At 57.7% G+C, this 16949-nt stretch overlaps 1 protein-coding gene across 1 annotated transcript in view; it reads left to right on the top strand.

Annotated features, from left to right (window-relative positions):
* Positions 1-7079: 7079 nt before the first annotated feature.
* Positions 7080-16949, top strand: part of LOC142603970 (syntaxin-binding protein 4-like) — a 45671-nt gene continuing 35801 nt past the window's right edge. Inside the window, exon 1 of the mRNA XM_075767471.1 lies at positions 7080-7528. Within this exon, the coding sequence (XP_075623586.1) occupies positions 7461-7528 (68 nt within the window). The 5' untranslated portion in view covers positions 7080-7460. The remainder of the gene's footprint in view (positions 7529-16949) is intronic.

Genomic DNA, 16949 nt, shown 5'->3' with positions numbered 1-16949 from the left:
CCTGCCCCCTGCCTGCCTCCTGCCTGCCCCCCCCCGCCCCCGCACTCCCCGGCTTCCAGGCGGGTTTTGGCGCAGCCCAGCGCTCCCAGTTCCAGCCCGGAAAGGGGCTCTGGCGGGGCTGGACCCCCCAAAATGTGCAGGGTCAACCGTGACATCCCCCCCCCCCGCCCCGGGGTCAGGGGGTAGGCGGGGAGCAGCAGAGCGGGGAGCAGCTGGGGTGCTTCCCCCAGCCCCGATGCGGCCAGGGGTGATGGGCACAGGGTGCAGGCACGGATGGGCAGCCGAGGGGGCTGCTGCCTGCCCCCGGCCTCCCTGCACCCCCCGGCGTTTTCTGCCCTTAGAAGGGAGCGGTGTGCCGAGCATCACAGCCCCATCCAGGTGCATCCCTCCCCAGGCCTGCGGCCCCGCTCGGGAAGCCGGGGCCAGCGGTGCCCTTGCGTGCACCGGGGCAGATTCCCCCCCTCCCCTCCCCAGCCCAGGGGGGGTCCCCTCTTCCCGGGGGGCTCAGCCACACAGGCAGTAAGATGCCTCCCCCAGGCCCGCGGCAGCAGAAGAGGTTTTGCTCGTGCATCCCCAAGCACACAGCAGTCAGCAATTAGGACCAGCTCTGGCCTTTTTATCCCGGGATTTTGTGCACATGTGGGATTAAAGGCCTGATTGTAGCTTCCCCACCAGCCCCAAATCCTCTGCTGATTTTCATTCTGGGGGCAAGTCAGTGCACGCTGTGACCTATTGATCCCGATCCCTGCGTATGTTGGATCGTCTCCGCTCTGGGGCGGCTCGTCCCAGGCGCCCTTAGAGAGCGCAGAGCCCTCCGGCCAGCGAGACGTTCCTGTGCGGGTCGGCTTTGCCTGTCTGGGGTGCTGGGAGGCTGTGGGGGTCCCAGCAGCAACAGTGCAAGGCAAGTAAGTGTGTGTGTGTGTTTGTAGGAGGGTTTCCTCCGTTCTTGTTTGGTGTGGGTTGTTCTCCTGGCTGCTTTTTGGGGGGTGAGAGGCAGTTCCTTGTGGGGAGCACGTTGGCATGCAGCGGGGAGGCTGCTGGAGGCTCTGTGGCACGGGGGTGGTCTGAGCGTGCTTCCTGGCTTTGCCAGTGGCTTCTTGGTGGTGAATTAGTCGTCAGAACCTGGAACCCAGGGCTGATGTCCCACGGAGCCTCAACCCTGCTCAGAGCCAGGCTATCACCCTGCAAAACAGCAGTACTTTGCTTTTTCACAGCCTTGTCCAGCCAAGCATCTTCAAGCCTCTGATGATTTAACGCCATCACAGGTGCCCAGGGCTGTGCCGAAGCTCAACCTGGTGGTGCCGTGTCCTGGCAGCGGTGGCAGGGTCCTGCTGGGACCCAGCTCCCCGTGGGGTGAAACCCCGCAATGAGTCCCACGCGCCGCCCAGCGCCGGGGGCGATGGGCTGAGGCTGGAGCAGCCCGACAGCAGCAGCTGCCCTCCCACGCTGACCCCGAACCAGCCTGAAGTGGGGCTGTTGGCCCGACCCTGTGCTGGCTGGTGCTGAGTTCCTGGGCTTTCTCAGTTATCAGCCACGGTGACTCCATTTTAACTAGAAATGAGGTTACAGCTTTGTTTTCAGGGTGCCTAGCTTCAGGTTTTGCTTCCAAATAGTCAGTTTGTGAGAAGCCCCTTGGTAAGAACCATTCATTCACCCGGTCCCCCCGGTAGCGGTTAACCCCCGCGGGCTGGCCGGGCTGGCAGGGCCGGGTGACGGGCACGCTCCCCACCACGCCATGCGTCCCTGCCGGCTCCTGCCCAGGCCGAGGAGCAGACCGGGCAGGCTTTCCCTATTTTATTTTATTTTATTTTTTGGAGGGGGAGGATTTGCCTGGTGCTGCGGTTTGTTCAGAGGCTGCGAACACCCCCGTGCCGCAGAGGCAGCCCTGCCTGGCCAGGCAGCACCCGCATCCCCGTCCTCCCCACCCCGGGCAGCATGCACTGCTCTCATCCCAAAACAAGGGGAGGCGAGGAGGGAGACACACAACCCACCTACTTGGATTTTACCATGTGAAGTTCTGCGTGTCTTTATTTGCTCTAGAAACCCTTTTTGGGGTTTGTGCCTTTGTATCCCCCCCCCCCCCCCCCCCCCCCCCAATATCTAGCACCGACACCCTCCCGGGCGCTCGGGGGACTGGGTCGCTCTTCCAGCTTCCCCCCGTGAGCTGTACGCATCCCAGACCCCCCTCGTTTCTTAAACCCTTTGCGAAGGTGAGCAGGGGCTGGGGTCAGGGATGAAACGCCTTTGCCTACCGGAGGGTTTTTGCATTACATCTTCCCCTGCGCCAGCTCTGCAGCCTTAATCCTCCTAATCTCCCCGCATCTCTGGCGTGGCTCTTTTTTTGTGTGCGAATGCCCTTGAGAGCAGCAAAATTGCAGCTGCTGGGTGAAACGCCGAGCGGTGAGAAACACCATCGTAGTGGAAAACTATGTCTTATGTAAACTGTCCAGGTATTTCGCCTTTACGTTGGCTTGGGATCAGAGGCGCTGTACAAAGCTGTATCGTACAGAGTGCTTTTGGGGACCTGGGGGCCTTGGTCCGGGGGTGCTGGCGACTCTCATGCGAGCTCCGGTGCCTGCCCAAAGTACCGCGCACTCTGCGCTGAGGTTTCCTCCCCAGCTGCGGTCTGCCGGACCTGAGATGGGAGAGTTGGGGTTTTTTTGCAGCATTTATTTTACAAATGAGCCTTTTGGGGGCTTCACTGATGCAGCCGGTCCCCACTGCGCTCTGTGCCCCCCAGCTCCTGCCGCTGCTGGACCCGGGGCACCCTATGCCGGTACCCGCACCGGTGCTGCTGGCTCCTCTGAAGTCTCTTGAGCATCGAGAAGCTGGGCTGTCCCTGTGCTGGGGAGAGGGCTTTGGCCCCGTTGTGCCCAGGGAGCTGCCGAGCGGGGCTGGACCCCTCAGCGGGGCAGCCGGGAGCTTGGGGGGGGGATGCTGAGCCCCAGGCACTCCCGTGATTCCTCTCCAGCCCTTAAAACACCCATCGAGCTCCTTCCACAGGGGCGAGCACCTCGACAGAGGCAGCGATGTGGCAATATTGACTTGACCTGGGTAAGAAGCTCTTGAGCCGCTGCCGCGGGAGGGGAGCAGGAGAGCAGCACGTTTTTGTGCAACGAGATCGCATTTTCCTGGCAAGCCCTTCGCTGGCGCAGATCCCGCACCCTGCACCGTCCCCATCGCCACCAGCGAAGGCGGCCCTGCTGCCGAGAGGCGCCGGATGGGCGTCAGCTGCCGGGGTCTTGCTCCCTGCCGACACCTTCGTGATGGGTTTCGCCGTCCTGCTGTCCCACCCCACGCAAGCCCAGCCTAATTTGGGAAGGCGTCGGGGCTCGGTGGGTGAAGCCAGCACATCGCAGCAGCGGCATCCCCCTCCCTGTGCACCCCAAAAGGCACCGCAGCCCCAGAGTGTCCTGTGGTGCCGAGGGGTTTTGGGGACCCATTGCGGCAGAGGGGTCGGGCATGGGGATGCTCAGCCCTGGGGGCTTTTCAGCAGCGTTTCCTGATGAATTTTAGGATTTAGCTTTGGGGGGGGGGGGGGGGGGGAGGGGAGGGACAAAAAAATTTGGAAATTTCTTCCAAAAGCTGAGACTCTCGGTGGAACACAAACCAACGGCGTCCTATATTGGGGGTTTTCTGGCTGCTGGGGTGGGAAGGGAGTTCCTGCTCACAGCCGGCACAGCGCAGGAAAGCAGGACACCGAAACACCTCCTGCCTGCCGCTTCCTTCTTGCCAGCTCCCACGTGCACAGGAATGCGGCCGTGCTCGTTCCTAACTGGTCCTGTGCCAGGTAAAACCCCCCTCAGCTCCGTTTAAGGCTGGTTTTGCTCCGAAAGCAGCAGCCAGCCTGGCTGCTCTGGTCCCACGCTGCAGCCCCTGCAAGCCCTGATAGCTTTAAATGGGTCTTGCGGGACGCGGTGGCTCGAAGGACCAAGCTTAGGGGTTCATCGGGCTGCGAGAAATAAATAAATTAAAACAAGTGCATCCCTCCCAAGCAAAGCCAAAGGCTGGGAAAGCTCTTGCCCTGGCAGCACAGGCAGGGAAGTGGCTTTTTCTGCTGCACTTGCTGGTTTGAGCCCAAGTGCCATCAAGGGAGTTAAATATTGAACAAACACTGAGCAAAAGCCGGCGCTAGCAGCCAAGCAAAACAAAGGCTGAGCGAGGCCAGTGCTCTGACTCATTTGGCATGAAAATACAGCATGGAATAAATTAAATTCAGCTCTTCCTCGTTCTCCCAACGTGGTACAGAGCAGACGAGCCGCGTTGTCACCAGCGCTGCAGCTGCGAACGCTGGTGTGGTGGCTTCGGGGTGCTGGGGAGCGCTGGTGCCACCCGTGCCAGGCTGGAGGCAGCAAGCGGTGGCACGCACAGAGGGATCGGGGACCAGACTGGGGGGGGATGGACAGAGGGGACAAGCCCACCTTGGCAGGTCCCTATCCAGTGTCCCCAGCCATAGCTTTCAGAAAGGCACTGGGTACCGTACGGCAGGACTGGTGGCATCAGGATTTTAAGATCGTGATGTGCTTGCTGCATCCAAAGCAGTGGCACCTGCTCTTGGTCCTTATTCTCCTGGGATGGAGAAGGGATGGGGTGTGTGTGGGTGTGTGTGTCCTGGCTTCCCAGGGGGGAGCCCCAGACACCAGCACGGGACCCCCCAGCCTCGTGGGAGCTCGGAGATGAGCTGTGCCCCCCTGCAGCCCCGTACCATCGCGATGGTCCCAATGCTGAAGGGGCTCCCGCTGCCCCGAGGGGAGCATCACCCATGGCCGAGATCCTGGCCGGGATGTCCCAAGGCAGCATCTGCCCCGGTGCAGGCTCCCCCAGACCCATGGAGAGGGAGAAAAAGGTCAAGGCTCTCTGGCATGCTTTGACATGTGATGTAAAAGCTGGGAATTTCCGGGGTGTAATGTTTGCATCTGTATAAATATGCAGATGGAGCGCACCCACGGGCAGCTGCCTCTGATGGGCGAGGGAGATAATGCTCTGCTTCCGCCTGCACGGAAACTCTCGGAGGAGAGGACAAGGCAGCGCTGCGCTCCCCAGCACGTCTCCGTGATTCACCCCACAAGCCCAGCTCGGGGGATGCTGTGACCCTCCAGGGCTGCGGGCAAGGGGGGATACATCCGTGGGGCATCCCTGCGGGCAGCTGCAGGGAGGGAGGTGGAAATGATGCTCCAGCGCAGCGGGCGCCTCAGTGGAGCTGGACCGCTGTCACCGGGGCAGGATTGGGGTGGCCTTACCGTCCCCACGGCCCCTATGTGCTGTCCTGCCCCGGAGTGGGGTGACAATCCCGGCGGGTGAGCCGGGGAGAGGCTGGCCCAGCCCTGAGCAGCTCGCGGCACCCCGGCACCCCTGCGCCTGCCCACTCCCGGCGGTTTCGGCAAACCCTGCCGCCCATCCTCTCCCGGCAGCAGAAACCGGTCCCGGGGCTCACGCCCAGCACCGCCCCGGTTGCGACAGCCCTGGGAGCGGGCGGCTCGCCCCGTACCGGCACCCCTCTGTAAGAGGGTTCACCGGGCTGGGGAACGTCGGGCACCCCAAATGCACCGTGGGGTGCCCCTAGGGAAGGGGGCTGCCTGGCCAGGGGATGCATTGCAGAGGGTTGGGCGTAAAGCAGAGCCGCACCCCTAAAAGTGTGTAGGGACGAAGCCCCGGTGTCACGTAAGGGGTGCGATTCCCACACACGGTGGTGGTGGCAGCTGTCCCGGGTGGAGGGCTGTGCCTCCTTGGGGGACCCGTCACCGGGCTGGGAGCCAGCAGGTGAAAAGGATTTTGGCACCGGCACATCCTGCACAGTCACTCGGAAAGGATGCTGAGCGGGATTGGCCTTCGTTCACCCCCTTCTCCCAGGCAGCTTCGTCAACGCCCTGCGAGCAGCGCCTGCGGGCTGTCACCCCGGGCACGGGCGCATCCCCCTGGGTGGCTGCTGGGTGCCGCGGGGCCCCACGCCCACCGGCCTCCTCCCTCCTCTTCATCACGCTGTGGGTGGCGTGGGCTGGGGCGGCCGCACTGCCCCCAAGGACCGAGGTGTCCCGACTGGTCTCCCGCGGGCACTCCTGCCCTGGCTGGGGATGCCACCGGCCACCACCGAGTCCTCAGAGACCTGCCGTGCCCGTGGGACGCCTCCGTGGGGCTGGGCAGCCACGGACGAACGGACGGATTGCCGCCATCTCCACCGTTCGGGGTTTTCCCCAGTTAGTCCTCGAGTGTCCCAGCGTTACGTGGAGCAGGGGAGGAGTGGTGGGCACAGGATCCAACCCCTGCGGGGCGGGGGGCTGGTGGCTTTCCCAGGCCAGGCAGGACGGGGACAGACGGATGCATTTCATAATCCCCGGGACTCACCTAATCCCCAAGTCCCGGCCACGCGGGACCATGTCTGATGGGGAGCGGGGGGATAACCCCGCGTTGTGCAGCAGGTTGATGCTCATTTGTATCTTTTCCATCACTTTGAATCAGGGTCTGCCTGTCCTGCTGTCTGTCCATCCCACCCACAGCTGGACACGGGGAAACACGACAGACCGGCTGTGACCTCACCGCTCCAGGATAATTCACACGGATGAGCCCCCCCGGCTTCAATCATTTTCCATCTGCCCACCAGCGCTCGCTCCCAGAGCTCTCCTAATAGTCTAAAGGATCATTCGGATGCTCGGGTATGACCGGACAACCTTAAACAGGGAGCAAAAAAAACCCCAAACCCCATGCAAGAATTGTGCCCCAAATTATATAAATACTTAGAAATGCTGCAGCCCGTTGGCCGCGGCTGGGGAGGGGGGAGCAGCGCCTGTCGCCGCAGCCTGGGCTTTGCGCCGGTCGGTGATGCCCACAACTGGCTTTAAATAGTTTGTTGTGGCAGGTTAGCCATTGATTATAACCATCGTTAATGATTATAACCATCATTAGCAGCCACGACAAGCGCAAGGCGAGGGGGGGACCTCACTGGTAGGAGGGTGAAGGGCTCATCCTGCTAAAATAAATGCTCAGTTTATTGAACCGGGGGCTGTGCCAGGCGGGGAGAGCAGGATGTGTGTCCCGGGTGACGGCGGCACACCGGTGATGGCGGCACACCGGTGATGGGATGCCTTTGCCTGGTGCTGTGGGGGTCCCACAGCGGAGATGCTCACTGTGCCGTGTCCTGAGTGGCTCCGGCCCCCGGGGGCGGGGGGGCTCAGACCTGCCGGCTGGAATTAGCCGTACCGCAGCATCCCCCCGCACAGCCGCTCCGTGCCCAGCCGGCACCGCAGAACTGGAGACATCGTCGGGGTTTAGCCGGGGGGAGCCGGGAGAGGGGCGATCACATGCTTGCCTGTCCGGGATTAGATGTGGCTGGCTGTGCTGGGGAGTCGTGCCGGGGAGCTTTGCCGGGGAGCCGTGCCGGCCACCGGCGCTCTGAGCCCATGGCCCCGGGCAACCGGAGCTGGCTGTGGCAGCCCTGAGGGCTCGGCGGGGATGGGTGGCCCCGGATGATGTCCTACCTCCAGCCTCCTGGCCGTGACCCGGAGCGCTTCGATGGGCTGTCTCTCATTTACTGGTAAGCAGGGCAGGATGCTGCCACGCCGGGAACGGGGCATCGCTCGGCGCCTCGGACCTCATCTCCGTGAGCAGCGTTGGGGAGGATGCGTTCAGTGACCCTGCGGCTTTTTGCAGGGTTTAATTTAATTCATTTTGGTGGCCTCTCTCTGGAGGGCAGGGACTCGTGGGGGTCCCGCAGCACCCACAGCTGAGCTCCCCCGGGAGGGGCAGTGCACAGGTGAGGCTGGTATCGGCCAGGGGTGGGGAAGGGGATTTATTTTGCAGGCAGCAGCTGGGGTAGCACCCAGGGCTGCTTGCAGAAGCGGTGGATGCTCTTGCTCCTGTTGCAGCCCCAGTGCTGGGCTCCCCTGTCCAGCAAAACCAGCGTCCCCAAAGGGACTGTGCCCACCCCGTGCTGGTACCCAGGGCACAGGTGGGTGCGGAGCGGGGACCCCCACGTGGGTGCGGGGAAGGCGGCAGGCATGGCGGAGGGGATGGGATGGGAGGTGAAGGTGGGCGCTGGGGGGCTGCAGATGTCTGTGTAGAGCAGAGAGAGCTGGCGGGAGTGTGGCCAGGGTTCAGAGCGTGTGGCTTTAGCTGATTAACTGGGGGGTCAGTGGGCCGGATCCAGAGCTGGTGGGGGCCCCGATGGGTTCTTGGGGACACCCTGAGGTTTGGCAGAGGCTTTCTTGGGCTGGCTGAGCGTGGGCATCGTCGCTGGGGACCAAGAGCCTGGGGGACCCTGCAGTCACTGGGAACTGTGGACACTGCCAGGGCACGATCTGTCTCCTGCTGAAGTAGGTCACTGGGGTGAGGGCTGGGGGGTGGCAGCACCCCTCGGGGGTGCAGGCAGGCTGGCCAGGGCAGCACCCCGGGGTGATCACTACTGTCACCTGAGAGATTGGTTTGGGGTGCTATGCTGATGCCTCCCTGCTGCTTTTGGGTGCAGAAAAAGCAGAATCCGTTGCTGGTCAGAAGGAGGTAGTGCAGGACAGGGTCGACATTGTGGGGTGTGTTTTGGGGAGCACTGCCAGGTCGGTGCCACCAATGGGTGTCGATGTTATGGGGTCACAGTGCGCGTACCAGGGCTGGGAAGGCAAGGCGGTGCTGCACCCCTGCCCGGCAGCATCAGCACCCTCACCGGGGTCCCCCGGGCACCCCTGGCTCCATGGAGCTGCTAAGTCCCGCTTCCCTGTGCTTGCAAGGCAAAAATGCTCCAAAAGCACCTTCTACATCAGAAATATGCTCATGTGTCGGGGTTCTGGGTTGGAACTCCCCTAGCTTTGCCCGCTGGGATGCACTTTGCGTGGATGAAGAGCCCCGGCTGAGGGGCTTCCAGCTTTGTGCCAGGGTGCCGGCCCCCGCACGCGATGGGTGCCAGCTACGCCGGCCGGCATTTGGCTGGCTGGTGGCTCCGTCGGGACGTGGCGGAGGGCGGCGAGCAGATGGCGGGGAGATAACACCTCCCCAGCGCTCCGATAAGTATGGCCCTGCTCTGCCACTGATTAAAAGATTAATTTTAGAGTTTGAAATAGGAATTTAATAAATAAACATGAGCTGCCAGCGGGAACTTGCCTGGCATCATCAGGGCAGGGGGTGGTAATTGATGGGGTGCGTGGCTGGACCGGCAGCTCATCTCCGAGCACCAGTTTCTCTCGGCAGCGATGCTGGCGTGACCCCGCAGCGCTCTCCTGTGCGGCTTCACTCCTCCGCAGAGCGGCTGCTGGAGGCTGTCAGCGGGTTTTGCAATGGTGGCTTCTGTGCAGGAGCTTTGCCAGATCCAGTGGGAAATAATATAGCCCTAAAAATGCCCGTCAGTGCCGGGCAGGTCTCGTGGCTGGTGCCCGGACTATGCTGCGTGTGCCCTGGGTGGATGTGGACCCGCTGCCAGCTCCTCACGGGGCACGGCCGGGGTGCAAGACCAGCTCGGTGCTTCCCTCAATCCTCTTTGTGTTATTATTGCTGCCATGATTATGGCGTGTGCCGGGGTCTGGGTTTGAGCACAGGGATGTTCACGGCTCAAAGGATGGCTCAAAGCTCTTCCCAAGCCTCTGCCGCACTCCCAGCTCGGTACCAGGTTCTGAAATCATTACCGAAAATATGATGTTTTCCTGCCTTTCCATACCCAGCTGTTTCCCTCCCCTCCTCCTTTCCCTCTTCTTTCTTGTGGATGCACTTGGGTGAGTTCCCTGTCATCATTTTTGGGTTTTCCCTTATTGGGGAAACAAATTAATTTGCTGCTCCTGGGGTCCCAGAGACCCCGATGCCGAGGACAGGCCGGTGGCCTGGCCGGCCGAGCAGGATCCACGCCCCTATCGCCGACTGTCCCCTGTTAATAAGTTTATAACCGGTCCAATCCCACAGCCCAGGGGATTTAGAAAGGCAGGCAGGTTTATAATCCTGTTAACCCTTCACAGGAGCTGATGCCCAAACGGGGGCTGCAGCGCAAGTCCCCAGGCAGAGCAGCGGATCACCCCCCTCGTGGGAGGAGGGAGGAAGGCAGGCTTCCTCGCGTGCAGCGTGCCACCATACCTCAGTCCTGCTGGGGCAAAAAATGAAGTGAGCTCATTCGAGCTTCCCCCTGTAATTGTATTTAAATTGTGTTAATCCCCATCTCAAGTGGGTACATGGGAGGTCTGGGCTGGACCAGGGGTTGGGGGATGTCTATGTCGGCTGGGTACGGGGCTCTGGCAGAAAGACCTTTCCCAAAAACCTCTGGCAGACCAAGCCTGACCTTGCTTCCACCTGAAACAGCCTCTCTTCCTAATTACTGCAGGACAGGCTAATTAAAGAGGCCCTTTTGCCTTTTCCTTAAGCAAAACCTTTTAGAGCAGTGATGGAAGAGCTGCACGTCGATGGAGGCAAAACACTTGTAACCCATCTCCAAACCAGCTGTGCCAGGCAGGTGCCCGTGGGCTGAGCTGCTCCTTGCTGGGCAAGGAACACCTCCAGAAAATGTTCCACCTCGGTTGAGGCATATCTTTCAGGTGGGATCGGCTTCCTTCTGGAAGCCCCTGTCCCCACTGGGGTGTAGGTGATGGGCAGTGCAGACCTGACTTTAGACAGCAAAGATTCATTGGGATGAGTCCCTTGTGCTGCATAAATCCACTGGCTGAGAAGGATATTGGAAAAGTGGAAGAAGTTTGGAGGAAGGGGCATCCCTACCTGCCTGTGGTCTTGGTGGCCGGGTGGTGCTGGCTTGGGGGCAGATGCACTGGGAGAAGGGGGTCTCACTCCTTGCAGAGTGAGGAGATGCACCCAGCCCAGGGTGGAGATGCCTGCCTTCAACTGATGGAGGGAGTAAGCATTGGAAAACTGCCTTGGCTTTAAAACCTCCTCGCCTCTCCATCTTTAGACTAACAAGCAGGCTTTGGCTCAGGCAGGAGTGAATGGTGACCCACCACAAAGAGTGGGGAGATGAAATGCTCCCCAGGAGCCACCTTCTGCCCTCCATCGCCGGAGGAGACCTGTGCTTGGCTCAGGGAGTGGTGCTGGGTCAGCCAGGGGGGCTGTGAGGATGGGGTAGGGGTGCTGCAGCCCCTTTGCAAGGAAGGGACGCTGCAGAGATGAGGTGTGTGACAATGACCAGCACTGGCCATCTGCCTCGGGGAGGAGGGGATGCATGTGCAACCATGCAGGCGGTGGTGGGAAGCAGTAGCTGTCCCTGGGCAGCTCCTCCGGTCCCCTGGGATCCTTCTCTTTGCCCCAGAGGAAGGGGATGAAGGACCACCAAGGTCTGCGTGGCCAATGGGAGGAGGAAGATGCCCATAGGGTGCAGAGACATCAATGTCTGCCAGCTGGGCTTGTGGGGATGAGCTCTCTCCGTGAGTGGTGTCACCATGGTCCTGCCTCTTCCCAGGCTCGGGGGAGCAGGCGTGTGGTGGAGGAGCTGCTGATGCCCAGGGCTGGGGCTGAGGGCACTGCCGTGGCTGCACGGAGCTGCTGGTCCCGGGGTGCTCCCCATTGTACCTGCCTGCTTTCGGCAGTAATTTCGGCACCGTGGTTTTCTTTGTTCTCTCTTCTGTTCGGACTTGTCTGTGAACGTCCTCGATCTTATGAGCTCATTTGAAGCAGCTCCATGGGTAATGTTTATGAAAACGATGTGGGCTGTGCCGTGACTGTGGACGGCGTGCAGTTGCTGTGGACTGATGGATGTGCAGCTATTTATGTTGTTTGATTTATTATCAATGCTTCGTAGCTGATCCTGTAAGCAACGCAATTGCATTTTCTGTTTTCTAGTCAGATGCAAGTGCCTCTTCAGCCTACACTAGTTTTGTTTTGTCATGAAACAAATGTTGGGCCGTTATTAAGCAAGTGCTTGATGCCACCTGGGCAGCCCTTTGCTCCCACCAATGCCGGGGGCTGCGTTGGTGGGACGTGGGCAGAGACCATAACACGGTCCTCTGCCAAGGGCTGCACCCTCCCACCTCAAAACTTCTTATTGCAGCTTTCTGGAGCTGAAAGCCCTCAGACAGACCTCACCGCCGCTGCAGGACATCTTTCCACCTCTAATTCCCACCCACGCAAACCTGCTCGGACCCTGTTCCTCCGCTGAGCCGTGCGCAGAGTCTCCCTGTGGGCTTGGCGATGCTGGCGTCAGCACACCCCGCTCGTCCCCAGGTCGGGTGTCCTTGTGCCACTGCTTCACTGAGCTCAGCATCCTGCCTGGAGCCGTGATTTGGTCCTGGCCTGGATGCCGTGGGAAGAGGAGAGGTGTGCGTTGCCCGGTGTGGTCCCAGTGTGGAGAGCAGGGGTTTGGGGCCAAGTTACCCAGCGAAGGCTGCTCCAAGTGGGGCACAGCAGGAGAAAAGCCTCAAAGGAGGCAGAAGACAGACCAAGGAAGAAATGCAGAAGTCTTTTACACATGGACACGCTAACGGCTGCTTTCTGAGAAGTCCTTAGACCGACACGTAGAGGAGCGGTGGATAAAAATGTGGCAGTGAATTGCATCTGCTCGTGATTTTCTGTTGGATAGAAAAGAAATTCTCATCAATTTTGTTGCCTTTCTACCTAAACCATTACTTTATATCTCTGATCCTAATGGTGTTTTCTAAAGCAAGGAGGCTGAAATGTCCTGCCCTGGGTACTGAAGGCAGCACATGGCTTGGGTGGCGGCAGGGAGGATTGCACAATTGAATTTAGGAGAAAATCCAAGTTTAAAATATGCTGCCAGGAAAACTCAGGGAGGAGAGAAGCAGGAGAGCGCATCCTTCCCATGGAGTCTGCAGAGCTTCACGAAGGGATTGAAAAATAACACCTTGAAAGTGCAGGAGCTTCAAAGCCTGGAAGTCCAGAGGTCCTGGGGCAAACAGCCCTGCTCTGGCACAGCAATTTATGCGGGTCCTCTTCAACTGGAGAAGCGGTGCAGTTGTCTTCTTGGCTGTCCCATCAGCAAACAGACATCTCCTTTGATGTGCTGGAGATGTTTCCTTAGTTCTAGTTTCAGACAAGGTGGCTTTTCCAGCTGCCAAAGGAGCTCCATGGGCTGTGGCTTGGGCTGCACAAGCCTTCCAGATCTCTTTGGCATCAGTCAGTGCCGAAGGCTAAGTTGCATGAAAAGGCTGGTTCCTGGGTTTTAGGCTCAGCGTTGGGGCTGGTATAATTGAGGAAACTGAAGACTATTTCTTTGCTTGTATGGCCTTAACATCACCTGGAGATGATCCTACCTGAGCAGACAGGCTGCAAAGAATTGTTTTGCTGGGAGCGCAGTCATTGAACCCTACGGTTTCAAATGGAAGTGTGTGTCACGAGAGTCGAGCCTTGAATGATGTCTTCCCACGTGATTTTGCATTTTGTGCTGGACATCTCTCTGCCCACATGCTGACCACGCGGTGCCAGCACTCCAATGACATTAAACCCCCGATCTCCACCTATCGTGGGCCAGATGTTCCCAGCGCTGTTTGTGTGTAGGCTGGGTAGGAAGGGCGGGAGACCTGAATGATGAGAAAAAAATAACTTTACTGTTGGTTGTGCTTGTTGCAGCCATCCTCTTCCTCTCTTTTCTTTCTGAAACCCAGACAAATATATTGTCAACGTCTTTTCCACCTGCTTCCTCCTGGCCGGTACGTAACCCACTCCCTTTCTGTGCCTCTCCCCAGCACTCCAGGTTTCTCTCTCCCCCGCTTTCCCCTTTGTGATCTCTTAGTAAAATGTATTAGGAATGTGCTGGACTTGTGCTAAATTTTTCCTGTCAGCATCTTTTGTTTTTTTTGCCCTGTGGTCCTGCTCTAAGACTTATTTTGATTCCACTCGTAGCTTCACCCAACCCTGCTTTTACATGCTAGGGTTAAGTAAAACTGACTGATATATTTTCACTCAACTTTTTATATTAAAAATATTTTTTTCAAGCAAAAATAACTTTTTACGTAGGGGAAAAAAAAAAATCAGTTTCACAAAACCTCATTTTTCTCGCAGTCAACTAAATGTGGATGTACAAGTTAATCACATGTTTATATGCTGTCCAGCACTGATGTGTTAGTTTGTACTTAATTCATACTCTTTCCACTCACCTATTTATTTTAAAAATGTAAAGCCTCATCAGCGGTGGCCTGGGGTAACAAGCCTGGGCTTTCTGGCTGGGTTTACTGCATTGCTCAGCTAGGTCCCAGCTTGGTAAAGAGCTTCAGTATATGGTGTACCCCCTTTGCCTTCAACGCTGGTTATACAGAGCAGGACTGGGACCCTCGGGCAGGTTATATGTGGCTTATAAATCCTTCCTGAATGTGAGCCTGAGTTTTAAAACACTGAAAAAACTTCTGAGACTATTTTGGTGAAACATTGTCTAAACAAGACAGATGTTAATTGGCAGGAGCAGCATCAGCGTCTGATGATTTTGCCAGGGTCAGTCTGTGTCTCAGAGGATGGAGTTGAGGATCTGAGGGTTTGGAGATAAACTTGGAACCTGAGTCCCGCTCCTCTTCCAAGGGCTTCTTTGGTTCAATTTTCATTTACTTTAGCACCTCGTGGACAAACGTGTGGTTTATTGCAATGTCCCACCCAGCCGGTATGAAGTGCTGGCACCCAGGAAGGGTGAGCATCGCTCTGGGTGCAGCTGGCAGAAGTTGGTGGGACCATGGTTGGGCTGCTGAAGTATTTGGTTTGGAAGGGGCTGAGCACCCAAGCTCCAAACAAGCACATCTGCTTAACATTGAGCATAGAAACACTTCCTTGAGATGCAGAAACTGGGGTGGAGGAATTGCTGGATTGCCAGGCAGGGAAATTCTCCCATTTGCCTGGATGGGTTGGGCTGGTCTGGTCTGGCTGCAGCAAGCTCTCCTGCAGCCCCTCTGAAGCTGGTCAGAGAGGTCACCTTGTCCTGTTGATGCTGCCTCCAGGGCTTGTGCTACCCCTTCCCTTCAGCAACGTTGATTTATTCCAGCCAAGGCACTGGCCCGTGACTCAGAGGGATAATTTTGTGAATTAAGTTATTAGCAGAGTCTCAAAGGACCTCAGAAGGTTGTACATTGAATTTTGGTGGTGGGATGGAAATTGTCTCTTACTGTGATGATTACTGGTGCGTTAGAGGACTTGGGGGTATGATAGTGTAACCGGCAGGAGGCTGGTGGGTGGGGGCTGCTTAGGCATCCCTTCACAGATGAGCTGCCCAAAAATGTCCCCTCAGGATGGGCATGGGCCCAGGGTGCTCCTGCCCCTTGGGGCTGTGTCCTGGTGTGGACCAGCTCCCCCTTGTAGAACAGGCACAGATGGAGGGTCAGTGCACCCCAGTGGAGTTGAATTTGTGTGTCTGTTCTGCCACAAACCTTCCTGGCTAGCCTTGACTGAGTCACTTAGGGCCAGAGATGAGGGTCACCAGGCGCTTGGACCCTCCTGCCTTAATGTTTGGCTCTCCGTGCCCTGGATGTTATCTGTGGGATGGTGGGAGAAAAAGCATCTCCCCATCATTGGGTTGCTTGCAAGGATGAGTAGCTTTAAGGGGCTCCTGGTGCAGAGAAGCCTGCAGCCATCCAGCAGACTGGGAAATGGTCCCACGTACAACCCCTTGTGCTCACCCCCGTTGGGCCAAAGCCCTTACGCAGACATGGACTAGGTGCTGGGCATGCCGTGCTTTGGTGGGGTGTGTGTCATGCATCACCAGATGCGTCTACATGTGATGTCTAGTTGGCATTATTTGTCCAAACTTTGATCTTGCAGCTAAATGAATTAATTTTTAGGAGAGTTTTGGCCACCTTATGGTCTAGTCTGCTCAGGTCTTTTTAATATTTCATATGAATAACTCCATGTGGAAGTCACTTTAAAATAAAGCAATTAAAATGCAGGAAAACTTGATGTTTGTCATTGCTTTAAAGCACCTTGCACTTACCCAGCAAGGCTTCTCACAGCCATTGGGGAAGGTCTTGTTAATAAAATTAGTTATTCACACATGGGAAAAGTAATATCTAACAGCATCAGATTCAAGGAAATACTTGGCGAAGAGTTTTCAGTCCCAAGCAAGCACGTCCACATCTGATCCCCAGCTGAGCTGGACTGATGTACGCTGATGCTCAGCTAACGAGGTCTGATACCGCTAACGGGGTCTGGCCAGGAGCCTGCAGAGAAATGCTGTGGGGGCAGCACGAGGAAGGCGCTGTTGATGGAGTCAGGACCAAGAGCTCACTTGTGACCTTAGCTGTCCCCAGAGCTGGTAGGGATGCAGGACCTGTGTCCTCCCGCAGCTCCAGGAGAGCACGTTTCCTTGGAATTTCTCTTCATTTCACACCGAGCCCACCAGGATCACAGCCCTGCTCCCGCCAAGCCCTGAGGTGGCTTGTTCTAGGTCTGTCCCCGCTCGTTGGCCAACCTTGGATAATCGCATTTCACCCTTCCATCCCCACATCCCACAAATCGGGGGTCGTGCTGCTTCTCTGCCTGGGTGATGTGCGTGGAGACGGGGGTGGAAGAGGCTGTTTAAAGGCAAATCATACTTCTGACCTCCCAACAGACCGTGGAACAGCTGAACTTGCTTTGTATTAAGAAGGAAATGCTGTGGGCTGGAAAAGATGCTAAAAGAAAAAAAAAAAAAAACAACCAACCAAAAAAACCCCCTAAACCCCTAAGTGCTACAGTCTGTTATTACTTCCAAAGCTTTGCTATGGATTTTAAGCCTTTAGGGATGTGAGCACACGTCCTGTGTGGAACGCTGCCCTTCGTCCCTGGAGGGGCTGTTCCCAAAGACACACAATAGGATGCACCCAAATAATTATCCCATTGTGTTAACGATGAGTGCAACAGCCCTGCTGGGGGGGGCCGGCAGAGCTCCCGCCCCGCTTCTTCGGGAAGGCGCTTGCGATGGGCCGTGTTGGCTTTGGCTTGCGTAAGCTTTAATCTAAAGTTGGAGATGTTTTTAGCTGATCTGTGTTAATGTTGGGTGGAATTAACATGCATAAGGGGAGACCACGTGACCCCCTGCGACCTCCCCTTTTTTTTTTTCCCTTTTTCTTTTT

Source organism: Balearica regulorum, chromosome 15 (assembly GCF_011004875.1).
Source record: "Balearica regulorum gibbericeps isolate bBalReg1 chromosome 15, bBalReg1.pri, whole genome shotgun sequence".
NCBI classification, from domain to species: Eukaryota; Metazoa; Chordata; class Aves; order Gruiformes; family Gruidae; genus Balearica; species Balearica regulorum.
The sequence above is the reverse complement of the archived record's forward strand: the minus strand, read 5'-3'. Positions and strand labels throughout refer to the sequence as shown.